At 40.4% G+C, this 23,605-nt stretch overlaps 1 protein-coding gene across 1 annotated transcript in view; it reads left to right on the top strand.

Annotated features, from left to right (window-relative positions):
- The first annotated feature begins 18,165 nt into the window (after window positions 1-18,165).
- The window catches only part of CDK15 (cyclin dependent kinase 15), an 81,407-nt gene continuing 75,967 nt past the window's right edge, over window positions 18,166-23,605 (top strand). The window contains exons 1-3 of the mRNA XM_059169002.1: window positions 18,166-18,369; window positions 19,103-19,252; window positions 19,469-19,563. Of these exons, the coding sequence (XP_059024985.1) occupies window positions 18,241-18,369; window positions 19,103-19,252; window positions 19,469-19,563 (374 nt within the window). The 5' untranslated portion in view covers window positions 18,166-18,240. The remainder of the gene's footprint in view (window positions 18,370-19,102; window positions 19,253-19,468; window positions 19,564-23,605) is intronic.

The following is a 23,605-nucleotide window of genomic DNA, read 5'->3' as shown; positions in this document are numbered from 1 at the left end:
CCCGAAAGGTGCAATGGGGTAAGAGGAAGTAAATTGGTATCTTTTATGAATACGCACAGCGTTCCCCAATGTACGATCTGAGTAAAACTAGTCTGAAGGCTCAGCACACAGTTTCGCAACAATCTGCTCGTCGCAGCCGCAGCCCCACCCCGACTCAGCTCGCGGCTGATAAGTCCTCTCTGGAAGATTTTCCCGAGCCGCCACCTTTGGCACACAGTGCGTGCGAACTTTCTGCTGCCAGGCAGTGTGCCATCTCTGAGCCTGCAAACCTGCATTCAGTCCATCAGCGACCGAGATACAAAGTCTGAAGCTCCTTTGCATAAACGTTCTGTCTTGTTCACCTTCAGCCCAGTGCATCCTTGATCCTCCGCCCACCTGCAAAATCGTTAAGGTCTGCACCAATTCGGCCAACCTTGTCCACTGTTGCACCAGTGCTAAAAACAACATAACCTTGAGAATTGGCAGCGCTGCAAACGAATAGGTGTCCAGCTTCAGTCGGGACTTATATGTGGGCAGGCAATCTTGCGAAGCCTAGAACAGTCCTTAACACCTGGCTACTAGGAATTTCTCTTTTATTCCCAACCCGCACACGTTGCTAACTGAACTTTACCTACCCTTCGGTAAACAGTTTTAAAAATGAAAATTTAATGTGCTATGGTGAGTGCTGTGAAGTGTGTAAACCTGGTGATTCACAGACATGTACCCCTGGGGCTGAAAATACATTATATGTTTATTTAAAATTTTTAAAATTTTTTAAAAATGAAAATTTAAAAATTGTCTCCTACGTTTCTGAGGAAAATGGGACCCCTTGGGATGGATTGCCCTAACTCCCACTAACCACTATTACAAAACCTACCTGGCAGCCCTAGACTTTAAGTCTTCCTTTTCCTGATTTCTCCTTGGCTTCTGGGACACACTCCTTCCGGGTTTCCCCCCTATTTCTTCAGACCTAACCCTAACCCTAACCTGTCCCTTAAGTTCTTGGACTGAATAAATCTTTATTGCATACTTGATTATGTGCCAGGCACTATTCTAGGCACTAGAGAGACATGATAATGAACAAAACAGACAAGGGTCATCGCTCGAGTGGAACTTCCACTCTGGTAGTGTAGAAAAGTCACTCCAAAGATGGCAACTGTCAAGTCTTTCCTCCATGTATATAAATGCCACACTTGATGTCAAGAGATGGATTCTATTTCCTCTTCACCTGAGTATGGGCTAGGATGTTTTTCTTTTTTTACCTGATAAAATGAGGCAGAAATGAAGTTCTGGGACTACTGAGTCAAGGCGTTAAAAAGAATTTGGCAGCTTCCACATATGTCCCCCTCTGAAAAGCCGGTTGCCATGCTTTAATAGATGTCGAGTGTACTAGAGGTTGATAAGAGATGATGTGAAGAGATAGGCCACATGGAAGAGCACTAAACTGCCAAAACATAAGCAGAGACTTCTGAGACCTTCCAGGCCAACCCAGTTACCAGCTGAATGCAGCCGAGTGAAACCAGCCAGTGCCAAGAGGAGCAGAACACCCTAATCAAGTCCTGTCTGAACTCCTGACCCAGTTTCCCAAGAAATGATAAATTGTTGTTTTTAACCACTAAGTTTTGGGATGGTTGGTTATGCAGCAATGCCTGAAGCAAGTGGGAAGAGTGAGAGCTACTAAACTAATATGGTGATCACTGGGCTATACAGAGGCAAAAAAGGGAAACAGTCAACAAAACTAAAAGGCAACCAACAGAATGGGAGAGGATATTCACAAATGTCTTATCATATAAAGGGTTAGTATCCAAAATCTATAAATAACTTATCAGAGGCACCTGAATGGCTCATTGGGTTAAGCCTCTATCTTTGGCTTGGATTATGATCTTAGGGTCCTTGGATTGAGCCCCACATCAGTCTCCTTGCTCAGCAGGGAGCCTGCTTCTCCTTCTCTCTCTGCCTGCCTTTCTGCCTACTTTTGATCTCTCTCCCTCTCTCTCTGTCAAATAAATAAATAAATCTTTGAAGAAAAAAAAAGAGAACTTATCAAACTCAACAACCAAAAAACAAAAAAATTCAGTCAAGAAATGGACAGAAGACATGAAAAGACATTTCTTCAAAGACATGCAAATGGCCAACAGACACATGAAAAAATGCTCAACATCACTTATCATCAGGGAAATACAAGTCAAAACCACAGTGAAATTCCACCTCACTACCAGTCAGAATGGCTAAAAGTAACGGAAAGAACAGATGTTGGCAAGGATGCAGAGAACAGAACCCTCTCACACTATTGGTGGGAATGCAAGCTGGTGTGGCCACTCTGGAAAACAGTATGGAGGTTCTTCAAAACATTAAAAAACAGAGCTATCCTACAACCCAGCAATTGCACTACTAGGTATTTATCCAAAGGATACAAACATAGTGATTCAAAGGTACACATGCACCCCAATGTTCATAGCACCAATGTCTACAATAACCAAATAATGAGAAGAGCCCAGATGTCCATCAACAGATGAATGGGTGAAGATATATGTATATATACATACATATACAGCCCACGTCTATATTCCATTTTATTATATATGATATATATTTATATATATTGGAATTACATATATCCATTACACTATAATATAATACATAATGGAATATTACTCAGCCATCAAAAAGAATGAAATCTTGCCATTTGCAACAATGTGGATGGAACCAGAGGGTACTGTGCCAAGTGAAATAAGTCAGTCAGAGAAAGACAAAAATACATGATTTCTGTCATATGTGGAATTTAAGAAACAACAGATGAACATGGGGAAGGGAAGGAAAAATAGAATAAGATGAAAATGGAGAGGGAGGCAAACTCCAAGAGACACTGAACTCTAGGAAACAAGCATGGTTTCTGGAGGGGAGGGGGGTGTGGGGAAAAAATAATAGGGTGATAGGTATTAAGGAGGGCACTTAATCTATATGCTACTGATGAGTCTCTTCTACCAGTGATACTAATAATACAGTCTATGTTAACTAAATTGAATTTAAATAAAGAACTTTTAAAAAGAGGCAAAATAATGTAGTAACTAAAAGCACATACTCCTAGCCAGACAGCCTGGGTTCAAATCTAAGACCCAGAACTTGCTAATTTTGTGACCTTGGCACATGTTATTTAACCTGCATACCTCTGTTTCTTGATCTACAAAACAGGGATAGTAAAGTTATCTAACTTTATAGGATGATGTGAGCTTTAAAGTACAATAGTAGCTGGCACATGAGTGCATATTAATGTTGTGGTTGTTGCTGGGTTTTGTTTTTTTGTTTTTTGTTTCTTTTTTTTTTATTTTTTAGATAAGGTAAGCAGGGAAAATCTCTCTTCTAATGGGACAAATTCGGACAGATTATAAGAAATGAGGACTCATGGATATTTGACACTCCAGGCAAAAGGAAGCAAGTCACTTATAAGGCTGAATGAGAAGAATCTGAAAAAAGCTGAATGAGGCTGGAACTGAATGAAAAAAGGTTGAAAGGAAATAGATAAGATCAGGTAGATGATTATTTGGTGTGGGAGGGAGGACAGATCCTTGGATCCTTGGCCTTGGAAGGGACTTTGGGCTTATCTGAGCGATATGCACAACAACTGCAGGGCCACCATCCGGGATTGTTGTAATCTGGCTTCAGTTTTTGTTTTTAAAGATTTAAGCAAGTGTGTAAACAGGGAGGTCAGCAGGCACCAGGGAGCGGAGAAGCAGACTCCCTGCCGAGCAGGGAGCCCCCTGTGCGGCTGGATTGGAGTAGAGCCTCAGGCAGATGCTTTAACCAACTGAGCCACCCAAACGCCCCTAACTTCTGCTGTTCTGCTCTGTGCAGAGTGATCAGTGTGTAAGAGTTTGAGTCAAAACAGAGAGATCATAAAGAGACTGTTGCAACAGCTGAGGCCAACGGAAATAAGACTTGACCTGGAGTGGCCGTGAAGAAGAAGGTAAAAAAGGAGTTAGATTCCTTTTGTGAAAGTGGAGCCTAAATATTTACACATGGATTAGGCCTGAGCATTGAGAGAAAGAGCAATTCAAGCCTGAGATACTGGTAGAAACGTGCTATCATTTACTGAGATGGGCAAGACTGAGAAAAAGAGGCATGGGGAAATGTGGAGGAAGTACCAATTATTCAAATAGAGAGTATTTTATTAAGTCAGAGGAGAGAGGCCTTGGACTAGGGTGATTGTAGTACAAATTGAGAATTAGATTTGAGATACCCTCTGGAAGCAGAATTGACATAATTGAATGATGGATTAAACATGATATTCAGTTCAACTGCTGTCCGGGTTTTTTCTTGAACAACTGATTCATGAGAATTCCATTTTCTGAACTAGACAAGACTAAGAGGAAGCAACTCGGCATGGTTCGGGGGTCTTTGAGATAAGACTTTGGGATACCTTTTTGGTATACAAAAGGAAATACCAAATTGGCAGTTGGTGTCTAAGGAGAAACCAGGGCTGGAGACAGAGATTTGAGGGTCATTTGCACAAAGGTGGCATTCTAAACCAAAGGGATTAGATGAAATAATCTGGAGGAAAGCAGAGATAAGGAAGTGGAGATAAGGACTGAGCCTCGGGTTGCCCAGACTTGAAGTTCAGTGGAGGGTGAGGCAGGAAAGACAACTGCAGAGGAGTCCCCACAGAGGCAGGGAAAAAACCTAGAAAAGTGCCCACTTCACAGAAATCAAAGAGTTTTTCAAGAAGAGTGACATGTTAAATGGTGTTGAATGTTGCTAAACAGTTGAGATTAGGTCTAATAAGCCTCTGGATTTGAGAAGATGGAATCTCTGGTGACTTGGCCAGAGCCCGATCGTAGGAGCAGTAGACACAAGAGGCATTATCCGGGGTGAGTTAGAGAAAGAAGGAAGGAAGCAGAGACATCCACTTCAAGAAGTTTTCCTGTGAAGTGAAATAAAAACTTGGGGCAGTAGCTGAAGGGAGTGTAGAGTCAAGGTATAGAATAGGTACCCAAAACCCAAGCATTTAAAAACCCCAATAGTTGATTCGAAGGCAAACCTAGATTTCCTACTGCAGAAAATGTGACCTTGCAAAGAAAAGAAGGTATTTAGAAATGTCTTTCTATAGATCGTCATAGACTCAATACTGTCAGCACCCAATCTGAGTAGAATCTATTTATAAACTCTTTTAGCACGGCATATATTCTACTAATTTGTGAAACTGTATGCCTCTCTTGTTAGATTCGAAGCTCCCAGTCAGTGTTTTCCTCAATTTTTAAATTCCCTAGAGAATAGCACAGCACCTTATACTTAAGTCATTGTTTGATAAAATTATTTATTGAAATCTAGCAATTTAACAATTTGTTGGGGCACCTGGGTGTCTCAATAGGTTAGAGAGTCTGACTCTTGATTTCGGCTCCGGTCATGATGATCTCAGGGTCATGAGATCGGGCTCCACACAGGTCATGGAGCCTGCTTAAGGAAGGCAATGATGTTCCTGGGCTCAAAAGGAAAAAGATTGAAGGCAATAGTTTACCTGCCCTGGGGCAATCAGTGGGTGCCTGTATGTGCGTGTGTGTGCGCGCGTGTGTGTGTAGTGCGGGTGACGTAGCCTCTGGAAAGGAATATTTGGGCTAATTTTAATAATATTGCAATACAATATATTTTATAATACACTATTTGGAAAGTGCTTCATGGGTATTTTATCCTCAAAACAACCCCATGATGGGTGTATTTCCTAAAATACAGATGAAGAAACCGGGGCCCACTGACTTTTCCAAGTTAATCCAACTACTCTAAATGGGAGAAGGCCTCAAACCCAGATCTCCACATCTATATCTTCAAACTCCAAATCCTGTCTTTCCCCTACTTCAACTCCGACTGGATTAAGGTGTAGAAGAGGGAGCTTAGGGCCCAGATAGACAGTGGAGTTCAAAAAAGAGATGATAGAGATGGACAGAAAAGAAGTAACGGGATTGGTAGAAGCCAGTGCTAGAAACTGAGAGTAAGACTCATGGGAGGGCAGTATACAGAGACAGGCCTCAGAGTGGGGTCAGAGCGAACAAGGAAACAATGGTTCTAGGCTCCCACCCTGTACACGTGTGTGTCTATGTGTGGGGTGAGGCTATACCCACACGTGTACGTAAATGCTATTATTTAATTAACAGCCAATCTGGATGGAGTATAAGATCTAGTTCATGCCCTCAGAGGATGTAATTACCAACTTGTTAGGAAAACAGTCAAAGTAATGATTAGAACGCACATTTCAGACAGTGATCCAAAAGTTCAACCTTGAGAGAGATGAGGGGGGCTGGGAGGGGGGAGAAGGGTGAAGGAAGCAACCAAAGGTTCAGAGCTGAGCTGTACCAGTCAGGCAGGTCCAGCGGTGGGAGGAACATGTCAGATGAGAAACACTGGAAAGTCCAGTCACAATAGCAAGGAAGGGTTGCAGGGCAGTGAGGCTACTGGTGTGAACATAACAAAGAGGAGGTAGAGACTGGGAAATCTGAGGTAGATGGGGCAGGTTAGAGTCTGGCCGTTAGAAGCCAGGCTGGGGAATTTAGCCTTGATTCCATAGGTATGCAGGGGACCATTGTGGATCAAAAGTGACCAAAGAGGAATTTTAAAAATATAACAGAAAGTTTTGGTCTGTGTATCTTATTCTACTTGACCATTAAAATAGAGGCTATATGTATATTACACTTTTTATCCTTTTTTTTATACTTTTTATTCTTAATGAGATTATGTTTCTCTCCAGATAAGAAGGTTAGTTAAAAATAATTTAGACTTTGTTTCAAAATGGCTGCTGAGATTCTAAATGGCTGAATTTTAGATAAGGGGCACCCAACTCTCGTTGACATCTGGGAACACTTTTCTATGTGGCTGAACTTCATGAAAGAAGAGAATGACTCAAATGAGAAGCAAAGACTTGCTGATGACATATTGTAATTTAGGGAAATGATTTAAATAGAAATACTTCTACTCTTCTCATACCAAGAATAATTAGTGGATTGAATGACTAATCACCAGATGTAGGTAAGCAGATGCTAATGTGCTATTTTTAGAATGGAAGCCCATGGCTATGTGAGTGTTGCTGAGACACATATTCATAAATTCTATATTATGACATGTAAATAACCATGAAAGCATAATTTGATAAAATGTAAATATCTATAGTTAAATACTCATCTGCATCTGAGTTACTTTTGTATAATACGTGCCTAACAATGTTACACTTCTGCCTCTTATTGTTTCCTTGTTTCTCTTTTATTGACAAAAATTGTTCTACTGACCTATCTTAGCATTCTGATCTCAAGCTGGGCATTGTCACTTTATTTTTTCCTCCCAAAAAATCAAGAGCAGTAGTTTGGGCCCAAAGCCCTTTTTTGTATGTATTGCAATGTATACATGTAAATTGTAAAAAAACACTTAAAGAAAACAGGCAGGTCCCAACCTACACAAAATTGCTGTCTGAAAATATTTAATCGCAAGTGAGCTGTTTGATCCTTAGAACATGTTTTCCCGCAGAAACGGCGAGGTAAGTCATAGTTTAGTCCCTGACTAATCGGTAGATGTTCATTTGATTTATGATATTGTTCAAATAATGTGCATTTGCAACGAAAAAATACAGCTGAAAGCAAGAATTGTGCAAGACTTCATAATTTTAAACACAAGAAGGAAAACCCCTGTGTATGGAGCGGGTTATTTTTCCTGAATGCCGGTCCTTAAAAGCAGGTTTTAAGGGCGGAGGATGGAGAGTCGGTTGGAAGCTGCGGAGCTCCGGAGCGCAGAGGGGAACGGGTGGGTGAGCGGGAAGCAGGGCCCGCCCCGCCAAACTGGACCTGGCGCGACGGCGAGAACGTGCCTCCTTCTGCCGACACGGATCAAAATATCCTCCCCTATTTGGAATCAGTCCGGATAAGTTAATAAAAGCCCTACGACTTGGAAAAACATCTATATATAAAACCCTGCTTTGTCAATGCGTTCGCACGCCCCGGTCAGCCTTCACAGCGCGCCCTGCCGGGGCAGGGGGACCAACAGCCACGCGAGCCGGCGTCGCGGGCTGATTGGAAACCACTGTTCTTCCGCACAGCGATGCGGGATTGGAAAACACACAGGCAGCTTGTCTTTATTAGAAGGTTGATACTGTGCTTTGTTAGGATCGTGGTCTTTTTTGTTTTATTTTTTATATTAAATTTTATTTAATTTTTTATTTAATTTATTAAACTAATTTATTTGATTTTAAATTTTAATTAATTTTATTTAATTTTTAAAAAATACGGCATTAAGGTTATTTGTTATTTTGATTTGTCTTGATTACTGGTTTTGGGGGTGGGGGGTTGATGCCCCGTGAACCCTCCTCTTAATCCAGGTACTTACTGGTGGAGACCAGTAAGGCAGGAAGGCCCACAGGCAGCACCCCCACGATACACTTTTCTACCATCCTTTCTCCCTCTCGCCCTCTTTCCTCCCTCCCTTCCTTTTCTTTTTTATTTTTAAAATCTGCTTTTCTTACTTTGGGTCTCCAGCTTCAGCAACTTCTGGCTGTTACTGAAGGCTCTGACATGGCTAGGAGCCAACTGGCTGTTGGACCCTGGGAGCAGGGGAGGACACAGTGTTTCTGAGGGGAAGAGGCCTAATCTATTTCGACAGACTTTAAAATACCTTTTTTTTTTTTTTTAAATGTGGTAAAACCCTCTAAATTTCGGAGCCTTGGGGCTAAGTCTAGTTTACCCATACCTAGTAACTGTTAGTCTTGTGTATATGCTAAAGGCAGTGGGAGGGGAAAACAAATGAACACACAAAAAACAACAACAACAAAACCTTTGGAAGTAATTGGACAGGAAGAAAAAAGGTATTTTTAAAAGGACTGTGTAAATGTGAGGAACAGATTGCCTGGGGTGGAACCACGTTGGCCGTGAGTGGCAAAATCCAAAGAAAGTTGGGGTGAGTGTGTGGTGAGAGAGGTTTGGGGTTTGGGAGTGTCATTCTTTTGAGGAAAAAGAAGTTGAGAGGGAAAAAGAAGTTGGCCAGTTCTGCGTCCTGGCCACCGAGTGGTGCTGTGGGTACAAGACCAGCTGCTTTCAGAACTGAGGGACCGAGGACTGCAGGCTTCTTGGGAACAAGATAGAGAGATGTCTCAGAAGGTTGGCCACGGAGTTCTTGGGGATCAGAAATTTACACATCAAGTTTTTGTAAGCTGTGCTTATTCGTATTTAAGTACCCCCAATATATGCATTTTTTAAAAGTCACAGTAACTTGCAGGAGACATCTAAACCCTGCTGCTTTCAGTAGTGCAGAGTGTACAAAAGTTCAGCATGAAAAAGCATGGGTTTCCAGGCAAGACCCCTTTACTCTGACAGAGCAAGAAAGTTTAGGGCAATGTTAACGAAGGTTATGGGAGCATTTTCATGCATGTCAAGTTGTACAAGGTACCATTATTCTTTTTTTTTTCTTATTTAATTCTGTCTCTATTTATAAAATCATACTTTGTTTTTAGTTTCACCTACAACGCCCACGAGTTCCCTTCTTTAGTCACTAGCTTGAGCACTTCTGTAAAGGACTGATTGTTCTGACTATACATGGACTGTGAGGGGCAGCTGGAAAGAAATGCACGGAGCTGAAGACCGCAGATGGAGGACGTTCATTTCCCACTACTTTCAGAAATGTATGCTTCCTATCAGAGAAGAAACTCTTTCATGTGGCTTAGGATATCATTGTGACTATCAAAAAGCAAAATTTCTTTCCTCATGCAGGGGAGTAGTATGCTAAGTTGATGGACCCACTGTGTGTCAGGGGAAAGAGCGTTCATAGTGCTTAGGTGCTTATCGGGTGCGGACATGGTTAAGAGAATTGACCCTAGGGTCCATATCAGTGGGTTTAACTTCTGTTTCTAACTTTTATACTCTGAGAAACTTTGGACCATCCCCAGTTTTCTCAACTAAAGTTTGGAAAAATAATTATCTACACCACAGAATTCAATGAGATAATATATCATAAGTGCTTGGTGAGAAAGGATAAAAAAAAAATGGTGCTAGGGAAAGAAAGGAAGACCAGCAGAGGCATGGAGATTTTTTGGTAAGACTGATTATCTCCCTATTTTTAAATTGTGTCAAGAAGGAAATGGTCAAGTAGGTTAAAAGTATGGATTTGGAGCTGCTCTGCCTTGGTTCAAATTCTGGTTCCACCATGTCTTTTACTTATGTGGCCATAAGCAAATTATTCAATACTTTTGACCACAGAGTTGATATGAATAAATACAAATAAACCACCCATGTGTTTGCCTTATTATTATTGTCATCTTTTTTCTACCTATAGCCAGAGGACTTGGACTAAGCATATGACAAGTTGCCATGCTACGAGAACTGACTATATTTCAAATCTATTTTTGTAAAAAGAACATTAAATTGCTCTTTTTAAATATAATACATTTAGGGACGCCTGGGTGGCTCAGCTGGCTAAGTGACTGCCATGTTGCTCAGGTCATGATCTTGGAGTCCTGGGATAGAGTCCCACATTAGGTTCCCTGCTCAGTGGAGAATCTGTTTCTCCCTCTGACCCTCCCCCTTCTCGTGCTCTGTCTCTCTCATTCTCTCTCTCTCTTGCAAATAAATAAATCTTTAAAAATAAATAAATAACATACATTTAATGCCCATTTCAGTGGGCACTAAATTATCAATATAAGTCATTTATGGAATTTGTTTTAACGCATTCAAACTCAAGAAATTAAAACAAATGAGCAATCATACAAATGCAAAGAACAACAGAAAGAAAACGTCTGATCTGTAGAAGCACCTAGGGATTTCCCAAGAATTCCTACAATTTTAGACCATCAGTCCTTCTTAGGTATAGCATTCAGTGTCATTGAATAGTTTCACAAGCTAAGTCATCCTGTCACAAAAACCCTTGCAGTTAGATTTCTGTACCTTTCATGAAATGTCTTTTTTAACCTATCATTGCTTTCCAGTAGTTTTAGAATGTGGATCTTCACATACGGAATCACTCAGCATTCTCGAGCATTCCATCTGTAGTTTTAGTTTTGATCTGCAACAGGTCAACTGCTCTTTCAGAAGCAAAGGCCAGGATGTGGGGAGAGCCCGGATGAGAGGAAGGAATCTAATATCAGAGCCAATAGCACAGAACTTAAGCTAGGAAACTGGTAACTGGGACATTTGGCATTTCTGAACAGAAATTCTCAGGGCTCTAGAAATTGTTTTCTAAAACAGTAAGAATCTGTGCTCCGTGGTCATTGTGCTCCGTGTACTTTCTCAGTAACTCATCAGTATTTTTTTTTTAAGATTTTATTTGTTTATTTGACAGAGAGAGATCACAAGTAGACAGAGAGGCAGGCCCAGGTGGGGAGCGGGGCGGGGCGGGGGGGGGGCAGAGAGCCTGATGCGGGGCTGGATCCCAGGACCCTGAGATCATGACCTGAGCTGAAGGCAGAGGCTTAACCCACTGCCTTCCCACTGAGCCACCCAGGAGCCCCAACTCATCAGTTTTGAACCTTATTCTTTCTTGAAGGCACTGGAAATTGAAGGTAACACTAGAATATATGCCATCACCATCATTGCGGAAACTAAGTGCACATAAACAAATAGCACACTGATATGCGATAGTAATATGATGTGAATAAAGAGCACAGCTCCATGTAAAGGAACAAAGGAGACCCAGATTCTGTATGCTTGCAATTCTGTTTATTGTCAGAAGACAGCACTCTCAGCATGTAAAAGTTTCAAGTCAAGGTACTCCAGCAAGAAGGAAGACATTTGATTTAAGAAACTCACTCTATAGGTTTTTCTCTTTTTAGAAAGAGATCTGGAGAGAGCACTTGCGAAAGGGGGGTGGGGGTGGGGCATGGAGGGCCAAAGGGTGGGAGAGAGAGAATCCCAAACAGGCTCCATGCCCTGAGTAGAGCGTGACATGGGGCTCAATCTCATGACCCTGAGATCATGACCTGAGCCAAAATCAGAAGTCCAGCACTTAACTGACTGAGCCATCCAGGTGCCCCTCTACTGCTTTCATTTGAAGCAAAGATGATGTCTTTCTCCTCCTGCTTCATGAACGAGAATCACTTAGCTATTACTCGTTCACCCTGAATATAACAACTAATTTAAATTTGGGCCTAATAATTAATGAGGAATGCGATGAAACTGAGATTTTGTGCTCTTTGTGCAAATACCATTATCGGTGTGTTCTCATTCAATAAAACTTGGTAAATTTGGTCATCTGGGGAGCTTTATAAGATTTTCTATTCGCTAGTTTAGTAACCTTGAGAAAGTTATTTAAACTCTCCAAGACTCAGTTATTGCGTGATCAAGTGGGGATGATAATGGTACCTACTCACTGTTGCGGAATTGGAGGATCATCATGGGGTCTGGCACAGATGTGGTCGCCATTGATATTATTATTATTATTTACGATTATTATTTCTGTACTTTTATGTAAAGCCTCCCCTGCTTTGTTGGAAGTAGGCAGGAATATAAACATATAAATAATCCAAATGTGTAGCTTTCAAGTGAATGTGGTTTTAAAAATATTGTTCTTTTTCTACTTTCTAAAAAATTCTTAAACATACAAAAATGAACCTCCAGATAGCCATCATCCATCTTAAACAACCATCAGCATTTCACCAATTGTGGGGTTTTTTTTTTTATCCCCAACACTATTTTTCTGGAATATTTAGAACAAGGAAATTATGTCATTCTACCCATAAATACTTCAGCAGGCAACTGTAACCATAGGATTGTTTTAAAAACATATTCACCACACAAAACTAAAAATAAATTCTTCTTAAGATTATCTAATACCATATTTAAATTTCCATATTTGTTTCAGAAGTGTCGTTTCACAGTGGTTATCAGGGGCCAGGGGCAAAGGCAATGGGGAAATGTTTATCCAAGGCTGCAAAGTTTCAGATACCCAGGATAGGTAGGTTCTGGAAATCTCTTGTATGGCAGGATGGCTACAGTTAATAAGGCTGTACTGTGTACTTGAGATTTGCTAAGAGAGTAGATCTTTTTTAAATTTTTTCCCTCCAGGAGAGATCTTAATTGCTCTTGCTAAAAAAAAGATAAAAGTGAACTATGGATGGCGAGAAAGAGATGTTAATTAGCTTGATTTGGTGAACATTTCACAATGTATATACATCTGTACAAGGTGTTGCCTGGTACACTTTCTATATATGCAATTTCTATTTGTCGATTATACCTCAATCAAGCTGGCGAAGAAAGAAATGTCATTTTCTAGCTGATTTGTTCAAGTCGGGATCCAAACAAGGTCTGCACATTGCCTGTTTGTTGTGTCTCTTAAGACTTCGTAATTCACTTTTTTGTATGCCTTTGATTTGTTAGAGAAATCAAGGTCTTTGTCCTTCCTTATTTGGCTGTTTGCTTTGTTGAGGTTTATTTAACTTCCCTGTCCCCTGTACTTCTTATAATTTGGTTTTAGATCTTAGACACTCGATGAGATTCAGGTTAAATTTTTTTCTTTAGCCAAAACCACATCACAGATGATGCTGTATGCTTCCTGGTACTAATGTCTGAATACCCAAAGTTTAGTAGAGCTAAGACTGGTCTTCGGCCTCGGATGGTGTCAACCTGACCTTTCATTACGAAGTTCCTTATCAGTCTTTCACTAATGATCTTAATCTCCATTGATGATTGCTGCTTAGCTCTACTATTGAATAAGACTGAATTTCCTACTTTTATCATTTCTTCTTCATTTATTAGCTGGAATTCTTCTATAAGAATTTCCCCCTCACTAATTATCTGATAACCCTGGAAAAACAATATGTATATAAAAGACAAAATATACTTGATTTTTCCCATTTATTCATCAATATTCAGAGTCATGAACTGGTACACTAAGAAACCTCCAAGTGGCAACTTGGTTTAGATAAATTCATGGATTTTACGTAGTTCACGTGTTTTAATCCCTTGAAGTTATTATTCTTTTTGATACTCATATTGTTCCATCTTAAACCAAATGGGAGTCCCTTCGAGTTGGCTCCTATATCCTTTTGACATGAACCCCTTTGGCATTCGATGAACTTGGGGCAGCTTTCTCTCTCTTTTTTTAAGTTTTTATTTAAGTTCCAGTTAGTTAACATACAGCGTGATATTAGTTTCAGGTATACAATACAATGATTCAACACTTCCATACATCACTCAGGGCTCATCACAAGGGCACTCCTTAATCCCCATCATGCATTTAACCCAACCCTCTGCCCACCTCTCTTCTGGTGACCATCAGGTTGAGAACATCTTTCTTGATTAACTTCTTAGATTTCATGTTCAAGATATCTAGCCACCATTTCTCCATGGATGCTAGCTTCTTTTTAATGGAAACTGGTATTTAGGGATCACAAATTGATCACTACTCATTACTGTTGGGCCATCGTTGTTTCTAGGTCTTTTGGCTGACAGAGCTTTTTTTTTAGGAAAAAATCAGAAGTCTGTATCGGTATTTCCAAATCAAACTGAAGATAACATGATTTGGGGCTGCCTGCCTAGCTTGGTCAGTAGAGCATGTGACTCTGAATCTTGAGGTTGTGAGTTCAAGCTCCACATTGGATAGAGATTACTTAAAAAGAAAAAAAATCACATGACTTCTACATGATTTGTTTAATATGATAATTATGCCTATTTTTGCTTATGCTGAAAATAGCTCTGATGACATTATCATAATTATTTATTTAATCCTAAAATATGCCAATAAGTTTCAAAGTAATAGCAATAATATTAGTAAAATTACTGACTACAATTTATTCCTTTGTCTCAAAAACACACAAAAGCACTTTGCTTTCTCCACTTCACAATATATTTGATGATCACTGCCTGTCATTATGTAGAGCTCTCTCTTTTTTATAGCTGCATATTACTCCATTGTGTAGATGTTTATTTTTAATATTTCTGACAAACATCACATTATTCCTCATGTTATTGTTTGTTGAATGCTTGTGATACTCTACATATTCCAGAACAGTTATAATTAAACCAGAATTTCTAATAATCTGGCTAAATTTAGATAGAATGCAAATATTGGAAAAGGGTAAATTCTCAACTAAATATAGTACTTCGAATTCCCAGCCAGTGAGAGAGCAAAAAGGACTCCAAAAATGTAGGGCAGAAGAATCGGGTCTGAAATTGTCTACAACCTGTAATTTTACTGCCGGTTAAAAAATGGCTATGATTTGTCTTAACACAGATTCCCCGGAAACAGAGCCTGAAGCAAAAGCTTACATGCTAACACTGAATAATTTTGAGGGTGGGGAGTCATGTGCAATCCCAGGGAATTAGCAGCGAGGGGCAAGGGTAGCAAAGCAGTGAAGGAGGGGATGCAAGTGCAAGGCGCCGTTTCTGATCTGGCCTCACCTCCCAGTAGTCAACTGTTGGCATCATAATGGCGGAAGGCACTCCATGGGATTTCCTCCTTTCTTAATTGTGTTACCTGGCCCTGGCAGGCGGGTGGCTAGGCATGAAGGTCTCTCCTTGTCAGTCACTCTGTGAGTGAGGGCTCTTTGGTGATGGGGGAGGTAGCAGTAACAGTGGTCACACTTCAAGAGAGCGTATGGGATGCCTGCGTAGCTCAACCAGTTAAGCATCTGCTCAGGTCATGATCCCAGAGTTCTGAGATCCAGACCCATGTGTCTCTCCCTCTCTCTCTCTGCCTGCTCCTCCTGCTTGTGCTCTTTCTCTCTCTCTTAAAAAAAAAAAAAAAAAAAGACAACAGTGTAGTGGGCTTCTCCAGCTGTGAAGCTGACCCGGCTGCTGAGATAGGTTGCCCCAACCTGGAGGGAGGCAGAAACTGGGCCTGATTTACAATTCAAAATGAAACCCACTTGTGATGAGCACTGAATGTTGTAAGTGATGGATCACTAAATCTACGTCAGAAACCAATATTACACTACATGTTAACTCACTGGAATGTAAATAAAAATTTGGAGGAAAAATATGAAATCATCTAAACCTTCTGTCCTTACTCAGAAATATTTGATAACAAAATTTGTTTTGGGCAGAGATCTAGAAAACATCTCAAAAAGGCATCTAATATTTTTCCTTGACTTTAAACAAGACCATAAATTATTTTATTTTTGAAAATTCTGAAGGGGGGACACCTGGGTGGCTCAGTCCATTTAGCATCTGCCTTCAGCTCAGGTCAGGATCCCAGTGTCCTGGGATCGAACCCCACATCGGGCTCCCCGCTTGGTGCGGAGTCTGCTTCTCCCTCTCCTTCTGCCTCTCCCCCAGATTGTGCTCTCTCTATCTCTCTCTCAAAGAAATAAAACAAAAATTTTTTTAAAAATCTTTAAAAAAGAAAAGAAAAGAAAATTCTGTAGCGTATTTCACAACTTCCTTGAGTAGCCCATCTAGTATCTAAAAATAGCATTTTAAGCCTAAACATAATATTTTAAGCCTTAAGCATTAGACTATTCTCTTTAAGCAATTTGAGTCTTAGGTGAATAACCTCCTAGCAAATAAAAATGCTAGCCATTTAAAAAATCTGAAACCTATGATAATTGAGACTAAAAAAGAAAAACTGTCTCAAACTTGGCCTAGGTATGATACAATTCACAATCTCCTTTTAAGCAAAAATCAACATTTCTCATAAAATGCATTATAATCAAATTATGATAAATTCTAATGGAAATAAGTATTCTGGGAAATTAACTTATTTCACTCTCTGTCAATTGCTGGTCAAAAATTTAAGAGCCTTTAAACAAATAGTTTCTTTTTGTATAGTTTAACTCATCACTTTTTTAAAAAATTAAATGTCTCTGGGCGCCGGGTGGCTCAGTTGGTTGAGCGACTGCCTTGGGCTCAGGTCATGATCCCGGACTTCCACAGTCGAGTCCCACATCGGGCTCCCAGCTCCTTGGGGAATCTGCTTCTCCCTCTGACCTTCTCCTCTCTCATGCTTTCTCTCACTCTCTCTCAAATAAATAAATAAAATCTTTTAAAAAATTTAAATGTCTCTAATTTGGGGCGCCTGGGTGGCTCAGTCAGTTAAGCGTCTGCCTTTGGCTCAGGTCATGATCTCAGGTTGTGGGATCGAGCCCCCGTATCAGGTGCCCTGCTCAGTGGGGAGTCTTGCTTCTCCCTCTCCCTCTGCCGCTCCCCCTGTTTGTGCTCTCTCTCTCTCTCTCTCTCTGTCAAATAAGTAAATAAAATCTTAAAAAGAAAAATCTATAATTTAAGTGAATCTTTAAGTTGGCCTGTTTTACCATCTCTTCTCTTGTGGCGATTTTGAAATAAATCTTCAATCATACTCATCATTAAATTCTCTGAAAGGGCTTTTTTTTTTTTTTTTTTTAGCTATTGAGGTTCAGATATCAAACATACATAAATATTGTTGTAGTACTAGACATGATTAAACTTTTTCCCTCAATGATCCTGATTATGTGTGTGTGTGTATTCTACATTCTGTCTCACTCTGGTTAGTACATTATAGTGATGATAATGTTAGGAGTGTATGAGGAAAAAAAATCTCTGCTCAAAGACTACAAAGTAAATCAAGCTAGTTCCTTGACATGTCATGCTATTTAATATGGTAACCATTAATTACATTTATGTGGCAGGAAGGGCCAGGGGAGTGGGAAGAAGAGAGGGAGAGAAGAAGATATTTCATGCAAACTCCTCTCTCCCCACCACTGGGTAACAGCATTGTCTGTAGAGTAAAAACAACACAGGTGCTCACCAGATCATTTTCAAATCAATGAATGAATGACTACCCCTGTGGGACTCTTAGATATTGTACACTATTGCTGGAAGCAAAGAGATGAAGATATCTTCCTATTCTGTGATTCTGTGGTTTCTTTGACTACTTAAAGTTGGCTAGGCTGCAAATTTATTTTAGTCTGAGAAGTAAAATGCTTTCAGTTGAAAGGCAGGGAGAAAATACTCTTTACTTTAGCTCCCAGGAAGTCTAATAAATATCATGATCATTTACATGGCTAAGCAATGTAAATTCATCAATGCTGTGTACAGTAACAGCCCTAACTTGCGCCTGGAAGAAGGACTGGTGCCAAAATTGATTGCAGCCGATATTAGCTGTCCTGTTTCCAGTTGCGCACAGAAGAATGCAGGCGGCCACCTTTCGGATGTATCTTCTTGCCCTGATGGGGAAAAACTGCTGAAGTCATGAGGCTCCTCCACTCAGAGCCCTCATGTGAGTCATATGAAAGCTCCAGCCTTGCTGACCTCTGGCAAAAAGGGAGCGACGGAGGACGGGAGAGGCAGAGGGGAGAGGTTCAAGTGCGGGTTTTCTCCTTGAACCTGGAAGATTATGGGTCAAGAGCTGTGTACAAAGACTCTCCAGCCTGGAGGCAGCTGCCATCGCTGTTGGGAGGGAGGCGATGCGCACGGCTGCCGGAGGACAGCGCCTGTGCCCGAGCCCGCGGAGGCTGCGATCGAGGTATCTGTCTCCCAGGAGCATCTTCCTCTGTTGATAAATGGAGGACTTCAAAGACTCCCTTTCTGAAGCAGGGTCGGATTTTTCTGTGCTGGGTCTAAACCAATAAAAGGAAAATCCTATTAAAGCCACAGAGAATTTATGGCCGTTGTTATCAAATTTGTGGATGTTCTTGTAAACCAACAGGGGAAAACAATCGTGCGCTTCGGGCTGCACAAAACTCAGTTGACTTGAAGTTGAGAAAGTAGTTATTCTCTTGTAATCTCTCAAGTATTAAATTACAGCGCTGAGCCTCAGAAAGCAAGCTGCGGTATTGGTCGGCTATGGATTCAAAATCTTGAGGATTAACTTATGGTTATTAGCAATGACACATGAGAAAAATCATCCCCCCCAAAAAAGATAAATTAAGAGGACATGAGGGGGGAAGAAAGGCTGAGTTAAACAGAGAAAAATTGGAAACCGTCCATCAGAGAGATTTAGGTTAACCCAAGTGTTGAAGACATATTTTTAAGTGAAGAAAGAATGTAGAGTTTCTGCACTTGCTATCATCATGGTCTTTTTTAAGGATCTGGCTTTCAGGAAAAGACTTGCTTTTGGCAGGGGGTGGGGGGAGGTGGTAGGAAGCTTAGAAAACATCTGAAGAGTGACAATCAGACAAATGAAGAAAAAATAGGTTTTGTCAGCCACTGAGTCTTGACTGCATACATTTTATTCCTGTACTTTTCTTTTTCTCCAGCTGACAGACCTAAAAGAAGCATCATGTTCCATGACTTCATTTCACCCCAGGGGACTTCGGGCTGTCCGTGCCCGGAAGTTCAAGAGTAAAAGGCCACGGAGTAACAGTGATTCTTTTCAGGAAGAGGATCTGAGGCAGGGTTTTCAGTGGGTGAGTCAACAGCTGATGCAGATGAAGAATTAATATGTGTTTGTCTAGGGAGGTCGGCCCCCCTCCCCGGGCAGTTACGGAGAGGGTCTTTCCAAGTATACCCTTGCAGTGCTGTCTAATTTCCCCAGGGGGAGGGGGGGGAAGTGAACCTTTAAAAAAAAGTGCTCTTTCTTTCTCTCCCACCTCTCACCCCCCCTCCCCATTCCGCCCAAGCAGAGGAAGAGCCTCCCTTTTGGGGCAGCGTCATCTTACCTGAACTTGGAGAAGCTGGGTGAAGGTTCTTACGCTACAGTTTACAAGGGGATTAGCAGGTGAGTGACTCGTGCTGGGATGGACTCTGCAGATGAGCTCCCGCCCCTCTCCTTGGAAATTATAGAGCTGGGGGGACACAGGGCGGAAGTTGGGGACCCGTGCAAGAGACCATAGTGAACAGGGAGAGACATGTTGACTTAAGGAGACTTGTAAGAAAAACGAACTTCTCTTGCCCTCATTAAAAAATTGGAAAAAATACTTTATCAGCTTCTCCTCTCTTTTACTCAATTCAAAGGAGAGTCTTTCTATTATGGACCCAAGGAACAAGCACTGCTCTTCCCAAGGGCAGTCTCTCAAGGGTTTTCTTATCTCTCCCTAAAGCACCATGACAGAGGTTTGCAATGGCAGCCCTGCGTTGGCTCCTTCCTTCTTGCTTTACCTTCCTAGAGGAAACTGAAGTTGGTGTCTACAAAGTACGATAGATGCAGAAAAGGATTAGTTCTGGGGTTTGTACACTTGCAAAATACACAGAATGGCTGCAGAATAAAAATGATGCTAATCCAGAAGGCACAGGCCCATTTTGGTTAACAAAGTTTGTTAAATATACGTGAAGGATTCATGAACTTCATTGCTTTTTTAGTCAAGGTGGGTAAGTCAGAGGTCTGATTTTTTTTTTTTTTTAATTTATGTTACTCCAGTGGAGAAAAATAAAGACTCAATAATAGTTAAACATTCATCTTAAAAATGTAATATAAATAGTGCAAGACTATTCATTGTTCATTCTAGTAATCAGGTTATTATTTTTACACGTTGAAACAGGATTTTAGGGAAATATCTTTTAAAATGTATTGTTTAATTGAATTCCATAGATTATCTTAGACACTAAGAATATAAAATATTTCTTTCAAGAGACTCGCCTGAGTAATAGGATTAAAAAATACATGAGAAATACTTGTTTAGGGGCCCTTGGGTGGCTCAGTTAGTGAAGCATCTGCCTTTGGTTCAGGTCATGATCTCAGGGTCCTGGGATGGAGCCTCGAATTGGGTTCTCTACTCAGCAGGGGGCCTGCTTCTCCCTCTCCCTGGTGCTCTCCCTCTTTCTCTCTCTCAAACAAATAAATAAAATCTGAAATATATATATGTGCTGCCGAGGCGAGCACTAAAATCTGAAAAATATAGAAATACTTTTTTAAGTGAGAGAGATATGGGTGCAAGTATATTCATGCAGCAAGATTTATCATAGAAACAATTAAACCTGGTCACCTCATTCATGGAGGACAGGCTAAATAATAACCAAGCAGTGAGACAGTGTGCGGCCATCTAAAGTAAGAGGTACATGTACTACTCTGAAAAGTGTCCAATATTCTAAAAGACAAAAGCAAGTTACAGAATAATATATACCCTATACTCTCAATTAGAAAACAAAACAAAACAAAACAAAACCACTCTGATGTACTATGCATGTATAAATTTATCTGCACTTGAGTCCAGAAAAATGCACAAGAGCTTGTGAAATGTAGTTACTTATAGTGGTTGAAACTGTGGTGGAGAAAGAGATTACTCAGACTTTTCCCTTTATTTCTTACCACAAAGGCATTACATTTATCACTTAAAAATAAGTTTTAAAATATCACAGCGATAGATGCCAAATAAATTCAACATCAGTTACTAGTTTGTTTGTTTTTTTAAGATTTTATTTACTTATCTGACAGAGAGAGATCACAAGTAGGCAGAGAGGCAGGCAGAGAGAGAGAGAGGAGGAAGCAGGATCCCCCGCGAGCAGACAGCCTGATGCCGGGCTCGATCCCAGGACCCTGAGATCATGACCTGATCGGAAGGCAGAGGCTTTAAACCACTGAGCCACCCAGGTGCCCCCAGTTACTAGTTACTAGTTTTTAAAACTCTGAGCAAAATAGGAATAGAATGATAATTCCTCATTTTGATATAGAATATAGAATATAGAATATTTCAAATCATCGATCACATACCTTTTTTGTTAAATGCTAAAGACATCCCCATTAAGTTAGAGAGAGGGTGAGACTGCTCATTATCCTTTACTGTTAAAGATTATCATAAGTATTCTATCCAATGCAATGACAGAAAAAAGAAGACTGAATATAATTTTGTAGAATACAGAACTGTCTACTTAAAAAACCCAAGGGAATCACACAAGAAACCAGTAGAAGCAGTAAACAAGAACAGTAAGGTGATCAGTTACCAAATCAAAATACACTTATCAAAATCCATTTTATTTATTAGCAATAACCATTTAATAGAAAATATAGGAAGGGAAGTGACTCTTAAAATATCAATAAAAGGGGCGCCTGGGTGGCTCAGTGGGTTAAGCCTCTGCCTTTGGCTCAGGTCATGGTCTCAGGGTCCTGGGATCAAGCCTCGCATTGGGCTCTCTGCTTGGCAGGGAGCCTGCTTTCCCCTTTCTCTCTGCCTGCCTCTCTGCCTGCTTGTGATCTCTCTCTCTGTCAAATAAATAAAATCTTTAAAAAGTATATCAACAAAAATATCTTTAGTATCAAAAAATAGGCAAAGATCTAGTAAGGGATATTAGGCCTGAGAAAGAGCCAGATAGGCATTCATTCATTCATTCTACATTTATTAAGCACCTACTATGTGCCAGGCACTGTTTCAGCCAACAAATGGTCATTGGAGAACAAAGGAGACCAAATACTCTTATGGAGGGTACATAACAGTCAGGGTAAGATAGGCAATAAACAAGTTAACGAAAGACTGAGTCTGTCAAAGAGTGAAAAGTACTTTGGAAAAAAATAAAACAGTGAAGGGTTAGGGGACCCAGAGTGAGGTGGGAGATGATTATTTTATTTTATGTTTTTAATTATTTATTTGACAGACAGAGATCACAAGTAGGCAGAGAGGCAGGCAGAGAGAGAGGGGGAAGCAGGCTCCCTGCTGAGCAGAGAGCTGGATGTGGGGCTCAATCCCAAGACCCTGAGATCATGACCTGAGCCGAAGACAGAGGCTTTAACCCACTGAGCCACCCAGGTGCCCCAAGGGAGATGATTATTTTAAATAGTAGTATGAGAAGGGAACACTTGAAAACAGACTCTGACAAAGATGAGGCATGAGCCATGTACACGAGCAGTGGGAGAGAGCCTCAGGCAGAGGGAATAGCAAGCAACAAATTCCAGAGGCAGGAATAGGCAGGACATTGGAGAGGGGGGTGGAAAGAGATGAGGGCAAGGAACAGGTGCAATTGTAGTCTCTCAGGTGTATAAAGTCTTATGGATTATTCCAGAGACCATAGTAAGTACAGAATATTTGGGTTAGAAAATTTAATACTACAAAGGTGTCAGTGATTCTTTAATTTCAAGTTTTAATATAAATATGTTGAAAAGCCACGATAATAGTGAAGTATAAGAAAAGTGTAGTATAAGAAAAGACAGATCAAAGAAATAAATACTTCTAAAGTCCAGAACAGTCACAGACCCAGTATCAGTAAGATCTAATATATATATGATCATGGTAACTTATCAAATCATCGGGGGAAAGAAGACAGTCCAATAATGAAGCTGGGATGATCGTTAGTAACTTGGAAAAGGTAAATACACAATATGAATTCCTAGTAAATTAAAGAGATAAATGAAAAAGAAAAGATAAGAACTAGGGGAATAGGTAAAGAAATCTTTGGGCTGGAAAGATCTGTCTACACATCATACTGAAGTCGGAGCCCTTAAGAGAAGAGTAGAAGTGTCCATGGTGCCTCAATTACCCATGTATGTCCTAGGGGGCCCTAGTTCTGAGGTTTCACTGAAACACTTACTATTGTCAAATCTTTGCTGGGAAACCTAAAAAAAAATAAAAAATGTGATTCTTTATTACAAGTGCTCTCAGCATCTTTAAAATGTTCATGTATACCATGACTGTCTAAGAAAGATTAAGAAAAATTTTAAAGTATAAAGCATTTTCTAAACATGTTTGACCAAAAAATTGGTTTGGAGGGGGATGGGAAGAATGTCACAGAGGTAAGCTCTGAGTAAAACATTTTGGAAAATACTGAACTTCACAAAAGTTAAAGCTCAAAATTTTATTGACGTGTGAAAGCAGACAAAATAAACTGGTGAAAAG

Source organism: Mustela lutreola, chromosome 3 (genome assembly GCF_030435805.1).
Source record: "Mustela lutreola isolate mMusLut2 chromosome 3, mMusLut2.pri, whole genome shotgun sequence".
Taxonomy (NCBI): domain Eukaryota; kingdom Metazoa; phylum Chordata; class Mammalia; order Carnivora; family Mustelidae; genus Mustela; species Mustela lutreola.
The sequence above is the reverse complement of the archived record's forward strand: the minus strand, read 5'-3'. Positions and strand labels throughout refer to the sequence as shown.